Source organism: Maylandia zebra, linkage group LG3 (genome assembly GCF_041146795.1).
Source record: "Maylandia zebra isolate NMK-2024a linkage group LG3, Mzebra_GT3a, whole genome shotgun sequence".
In the NCBI taxonomy this organism is placed as follows: Eukaryota; Metazoa; Chordata; class Actinopteri; order Cichliformes; family Cichlidae; genus Maylandia; species Maylandia zebra.
The window spans coordinates 62,990,059-62,996,828 of record NC_135169.1 but is presented as its reverse complement, the minus strand read 5'-3'; the positions used below and the strand labels follow the sequence as shown (position 1 = coordinate 62,996,828).

Genomic DNA, 6,770 nt, shown 5'->3' with positions numbered 1-6,770 from the left:
TGTGATTCTTGGCGAGTTCTTTGTTCGGCACGATGCTAAAGCTAGTTAGCGGGTATTCAGCCGCGGTCTACAAAATGATGGTATCTACAAATGAGGTATCTACAAAATGATGGTGTGGTTAGCACTTGGATGTCACTTTATTCCAGAGGTATCGTTTGTAATTAAAACTTTTAAGAAGCGAAGTGATTTTTTCTTTGTATGTGTATCTTGGCGATCGCGTTTCACGTCCTTTGTCTCGGTGGTCTCGCCTCTGTCAGTGCGCCCCAGGCCAGCTGTGGCTACAATGTAGCTTGCTATCGCCAGTGTGTGAATGGGTGAATGACTGAATATAGTGTAGAGCGCTTTGGGGTCCTATGGACTAGTAAAGCGCTATAGAAATGCAGGCCAATGCAGGTCATTGATCACGATGCTAAAGCTAGTTAGCGGCAATTCAGCGAAGGTAAGAGTCTCCGTCCCCTCCACCTTTGAAAGTGATTTTCTGTGTCTTGACGCTGATATCTACAAAATGATTCTGTGGTTAGCACTTGGATGTCACTTTATTCCAGAGGTATCGTTTGTAATTAAAACTTAAGAGGCGACTGTCCCCGCGTCTGCAACAATAGCTTCGTTGTAGCCGCGTTTCACACCTCTTTTTCTGTTTTTATAAGGCGTTAACTACAGCAGCCTTTAACACCTCAACTCTTGCTTCAGCCAAGGTAAGTGCCCCCCTTATATTTTCTATGTGTGTGTTCAGCTGATATCTAGAAAATAGGTGTGTTTAGCACTGGATGCCATTTTATTCCAGAGCCGTTGTTTGTAATTAAAACTTAAGATTAGATGGTACAGTGTTTTTACTCCCTTCCAAACAGTAAAGTTCCTCTTTGTCTCTCAGTGGGACATTCAAACCAGACAGTACAAGGCTACATTTCAGCTTTACAAGCCAATCAGTTTGCTAATTGTTCTTGTGAGATTTGTTTGCAAAGTTTAAGGTGTTAAGTAGGAGCTGTGACCATCTGGGTCTGCTTGCTGCTGGCATTTTGCCAGAGCCCCAGCAACAAGACCGCCTCCCAGCTACGAGACTGCCTGTAAGCCTTGCAAGGTACCCAATTTTCCAATTACTCTATAACAAAACTGTTGTGGGCAACAAGACTGTCTCCTAGGTGTGCAAGCCAATCACTTTGCCAAATGTTCTTGTAAGATTTGTTTGGAAAGTTTAAGGTGTTAAGTAGGAGCTGTGAACATCTGGGTTTGCTTGCTGCTGGCATTCTACCAGCGCCCCAGCAACAACACTGCCTCCCAGCTTTGCAAGGTAATTACTTTCCCAATTACTGTACACCAAAATGGAGTAGTTGTCGTGGTCAACAAATCTGCCTCCCAACTTTCAAGGTAATCACTTTCCCAATTACAATATACAAACTGTTATGGAACTTTACTTAACAAAGCCTTAAGACCGGGCAGTGACACTATCAATATGTCTATTTAAAGAAAAGAGAGATTTATTATTATTTTTTGGTTCTTGTAGTTATCTTGTGTATCAGAGGGTTAAAATAAAAAATTGCTGGTATACATCAGAATTTTTGATTCATTTACTGTTTGTCGATTTACTGCATTGTAAAGTCTTTTGGCTACCAATGCAGCTACCTGGTTATTATGCTTGACTTAAAATGAAAGCTGGGTCTGATCACATGCTTGAAATGCCAACAATTAATATTCTGTTTTTCTGCTGACATTCTACCAGATGCCGAGAAAAAATAAAAGATCCCAGGCACAAAAGAAGCGCTGGAAACCACTTGACCTGGTCGATCCTGCTGTCCCAATGCTCACTGGCCACAACCAAGATGAGGCAGTCAGTAGTTTTCCATCTGACCAGGTAAAGAAGATATAGTAGTGATCACAGACAGTTGAACAGTTTTCGAAACACGTTTGAGACAGTTAAGAACACCTACCCATACAGTTTAGGATTGTTTGTTATAATGTCACACAACTGGCATAACAGTGCATGGTATGCAGAGCATTTAAATGAAATGAATGTGTCAGGTCACTTAATGCCTTCTATACCCTTTTAGCAGATAGCACCAGCAAGGTTATCCTTGGAAACACAGGATAGACCCACCTCCTTATGTTCCCCAGGTATCAAGGTAAATATCAAAAAATATTCCTCTATTAAGAATTTACAACAGACAATTACATGTTATAGACATATTCATGGTTACATCTCAGCATTATGCAAACAGCAGGGATTTTCTTTTTTATTGCTCTGTAAGTTTAGTAACCACTACTGTTCAGTATCAAATATTCCATTCTGTTTCAAATCTGTTAGTAGGTTTTATAATTTTGACTAACTGTACATAACCTCTCATCAGATTTCAGACACACGTCCACTAGAAAAACGATCTGTTACCCAACTGGCATACCAGTTCATGCCATGCATTGCATTTTAGAGTGAAATTAATGTGTCAGGTCACTTAATGTCTTAACATTATATACTGTTTTTCCTGGGTTGGCAGACAGCACCAGCCAGGTTGTCCTTGGTAACGGAGAATAGACCCACCTCCTTATGTCCTCCAGGCAGCAAGGTAAATTTAAAAAAACGTCTTCCTCCATTAAGGATTTATAGTGGACAGTTACATTACCATTAAATGTTAAAGACATATGGTTACATGTTAGCATTATGAAAGCAAGAATTTTGTTGTATCCCCTTTGTTCTTTAATGTACTTCTATTTTATTAATTCCTATACACTCTGAACCGAATTTGTTGAAAAATAAAGTCAATCATGTTCTCTTATACGCAGACACAACAGAACACCAGCCTCTACGTGGTGCGAAGCCTACTGCAACAAAAACGTGATCTTCATGTCTTTGCGACTGAGCACGCTCTACCAGCAACACTGACAGCTCACCAGTGGGAGCTCATAGATAAGACTGCTGATGTGCTGTCATCCATTGAAGAGCTGACCAGAAACGTGAACAGAAAGACTGCAACTGCACCTGATGGGATCCCTGCCATAACAGGTCATTTGTATTTTTTTTTGTTTCTTTCTTTATATTGTAACATTTGGTATTGATAGTGTTTGAAACAAACTATAATCTCATCCATTCATTAAGTCATCCATTCATTCATAACTCCTCAGATGTGTTCTGTCCAGTGAAGGCAGTGGAGAAGCTCTACACTGATGTTGAAACTGTGCCACTCTTCTAGAAACCAGCTACAAGGATGGGCAGGTATAGTGAAATTAAAATGCACCTTTTGTTCAACAGGTTTATATACAGTCAAGTGATCAAAAGACACCAGTATTAAACCCATTTAAGCCAACTATACGCTTTGATTGGAACTATATACAGGCCACCAAATTACAGCCACGTGTGGTTTTACCTCACATGGCAACTTACTTAATCAAAAGACACCAGTATTAAACAAATTTCTCTCTTTTACTTCCTTTTTAATTTAGTTTTGGGTAATTTAGTTCTAAAGTTACATTTATTTTTGCAAATATTTATTAGATCATCATGACTTGCCAGTTCGCTAACTGAAACCTGCGCTTTGTGATGTCTCTTGTTTTGTTTTAAATTGTGTTTTGCTTTTATCTGTTTTCTAGCTGTTTTTGCAAAGTCAGCCAACCTCTTGCTTCCAAATGACCCTTATCCAGAAGTATCCGTGAATGCCTCATGAGAAGAAACTAAAGTGGAGACCTACCTCTCAGAGAAAAACGCACACATAAGAAAAGCGACCTACTTCAGTACTGGAAAGAACATCCTAATCTGTCTCCCTCTATGGCTGCTGTTGCGATCCCAGTGTGCCCCCTGTAGCTCTGTGGACAGTTTTTGATTTGTTTGCATCTCACCCCAACCGGTCGCGGCAGATGGCTGCCCCTCCCTGAGCCTGGTTCTGCCGGAGGTTTCTTCCTGTCAAAAGGGAGTTTTTCCTTCCCACTGTCGCCAAAGTGCTTGCTCATAGGGGGTCATATGATTGTTGGGTTTATCTATATACATTAATGCTTGTATGCTTTTCATTTATACTTTTCCTTACTCTTCGGTTCATAATATAAAGTTACTTGAATGGTTTCCTTTTTCCTTATTTTATATTGCTTTGCTGTTTACCACAATCTAAATATCATGTTTAAATGGAATACATTATTGTAAATGGTATTTGTACAAAATATAGTTTGAATACAATAAGATACCTTTATTAGTCCCACAAGGGGAAATTTCATAATTTGCATAATTTTCCCTTTTCACATTAAAATACCTTTGAAATACAAATTGAATACCGCTTAATGGGCTTTTTTTTTTCTACCAAGAAAACTTACTTTGGTTTACAATCTGTTAAACTGTTCACTTTAAACGACTCAAAACTGTAAAATCTAAATTGTAACTTCTCTTGAACACCTCAGACTTAAACATAATTTATTTTATATCGATTAACTTCTTTTGTAATGGTGTAACTGGAGCATCTTTCTCTCATCTCTGTATGCTGCACTGCATATAGCAGAGATCACAATACAGCTTACTTTTCTTTAACTTGAAAATCAGCTGTATTCAATTTCCCTCCCTCTTGTGGTATAAATAGCAAACTATGTTCATGTTGCATATTGCTCCCCCCTATTGTTATAAATGGCAACCTGCACTTATTGCACCACATTAAAAGCAAACTACACTCATTGGCAGCAGCATAGGCACACTTAAAATTTCTTCAGAAATTTTCGCTTTCTAGTTATTATTATTATTTTCCTTTTTCAGCCTGAAATTTCCGCGCATAACTCATCCCACAGTTTTGACACAAGCTTCATATATGTTATATCATTTTGTGCGGCTGGATCAGGAATGGTGTGCTATGACTTTTGGTGTTTATTACTTCTATAGTTTTTTAAATATGAATATTTTAATGCAAGTTTTTGCCCATTCAAATGAATGGGAATGAACGAAAGTGAAACTTTACTTACTTTGTGGTGTGTTTGCTCACTCACTTAATTTGTGGTGTGTTGGCTCACTCTAGTGGTATGTCCCCGTATTTGGATACTTTGAAACTTTGCAAACTCCATATTCCAGAGTCAAACAATGGCGGCTGCCACTTGGTTTAATATATTCCTCTTATTCGTGTTTCTAGGTCACAAAGTAAACTTTTAAGATATTTTCAGGTGAGAATGTAGGTGTGTAAACGTTAAATATCTGCTCGTTTTGTCAAAACATCCCATATTAGCAAGAGATTTCTCACGATGTTGCTGCTAGCCGGCTAGCTAGCCGCCGGCTAGCAACCCTTCGCTAAAAAACACCTTTTCAGTAAGGCGTCTCTCCTTTCAACCACGATCGCTCGCCGCCGATCGACGGGTGGTGGCTAACGATAACTCGTACTGCGTGCTAGCTAGCATGACGGAGTTTCTATACAGCTGTGGGCGCTGTTACTTGTAGTATCAGCTAAATGTTAAACGGTAGGAACGTTTCGGCTGGGTTGTTGTTGTGGGGGGGGGATGAAAAATAATACAGGACACTCATTGGAGTAATGGCACGTCTCGTGTGTCTGTCAGTTATGCCTCCAGTCAAATAACATCCATAACCTCAAATAACGGAACATGGTGTCAGAAGACAACTGGAAACGTTAGTTGGGCATAAGTGTAAGGTTTCGGCGTCGGTGCCAGGTTAAAGGTCGGCCAGAGAGGAGCTGCGCGAAAAGAGACGTCATGAGTCAGTTTCAAGTCACCCCGCAAGCGGACGAAAATCAAGTGAACGCCCTTATCTACACTATGGGCGAGGAGGCAGAGGAAATATTGGTATCCCTGCACCTGACTCCCGAAGAGGCAAGCGATTATGAGACCGTTAAAAGGAGGTTGGATACTCACTTCGTAGCCCGAAGAAACATCATAGCACGGTCCGAGCCACAAATTGAACGCCTGGTTGAATTGAACTACCTGGGGCCAGGTAGGGCATTAACAGGGAGAGGGGGACACAAAGATATACTTTTCTTTCTTACTCTCATATAAAATATTTAGCTTTTATTAAATAGTTATCTGAATCTTACAACCAAAGTTTGTAAAATAATACACAAGATTGGCTGTAGACCATAGGTGTCAAACTCTGGCCCGTGGGCCAAATTTGGCCCGCAGCCTAATTACATTTGGCCTGCGAAGCCATACCAAATTACTATTAGAGCTGGCCTACTGGTATTATACAGCTAATATATATATTGTTTAGTATTAAGCTTTGCTTGTTCCATATTCAGTTTTCCAGCAAAACATGTTTGAGTCCATAAGAAAAGATTCATTCTTATATCTGGGGGAAGATTTTTTTTTTCAATAAATATTAATGTTAGCCCGCGACTTTGTTCCAGTTTTGAATTTTGGCCCACTGTGTATTTGAGTTTGACACCCCTGCTGTAGACCATTGTTAATCATTCAGAACACTGTGTAAAAGTAACAAAAAGTGAATGCAAAAGTGCATAAATATTTATTTTACGTGTTTGATGTGTGTGGCAGGGCGTGGTCTGCAGTGCCGCTGCAGGGGAGGTGGACCCACCTCAGGGGCATCTGCAATCACGCCTCTCAGGTGTAAAGTCTGTGCTCTCTCTTTGCTTTTTGCTTTTTTGTATGTGTCGGGCTGTGAGATGAAAAGCTACAGCCAGCTGTGTGGGTACAGCAACTATGTGTGAAAAGTGGTCCATAACGTAATGCTTCAAAGTGTGTTCATGCAAACATTGTCGGGTCTGCTTATGAACCTCTGCGCACAGCGTCTACAAATCGGGGCTGTACGAAGTCACCTCATCTTTATACAAAACCGTAAGCTGTCATCTGTGAGGCGC

General features: G+C 40.1%; 1 protein-coding gene across 1 annotated transcript; it reads left to right on the top strand.

The window, feature by feature from the left end:
* The first annotated feature begins 645 nt into the window (after positions 1-645).
* On the top strand, positions 646-4,245 carry LOC143416620 (uncharacterized). Its single transcript, XM_076882064.1, has 7 exons — positions 646-695; positions 1,718-1,849; positions 2,046-2,117; positions 2,487-2,555; positions 2,773-2,992; positions 3,112-3,202; positions 3,577-4,245. The coding sequence occupies exons 2-6, from the start codon at positions 1,718-1,720 to the stop codon at positions 3,177-3,179; spliced, it is 561 nt and encodes a 186-aa protein (XP_076738179.1). The 5' UTR covers positions 646-695; the 3' UTR covers positions 3,180-3,202; positions 3,577-4,245.
* The last annotated feature ends 2,525 nt before the right edge of the window (positions 4,246-6,770 follow it).

What these genes read in the sequence shown, in the direction of transcription:
- LOC143416620 (XM_076882064.1), top strand. Translation starts at nt 1,718, where the DNA reads ATGCCGAGAAAAAATAAAAGATCCCAGGCACAAAAGAAGCGCTGGAAA. An exon ending in TATGTTCCCCAGGTATCAAG is followed by an intron (nt 2,118 to 2,486) that starts GTAAATATCAAA and finishes CTGGGTTGGCAG; the next exon opens with ACAGCACCAGCCAGGTTGTC. An exon ending in TATGTCCTCCAGGCAGCAAG is followed by an intron (nt 2,556 to 2,772) that starts GTAAATTTAAAA and finishes TCTTATACGCAG; the next exon opens with ACACAACAGAACACCAGCCT.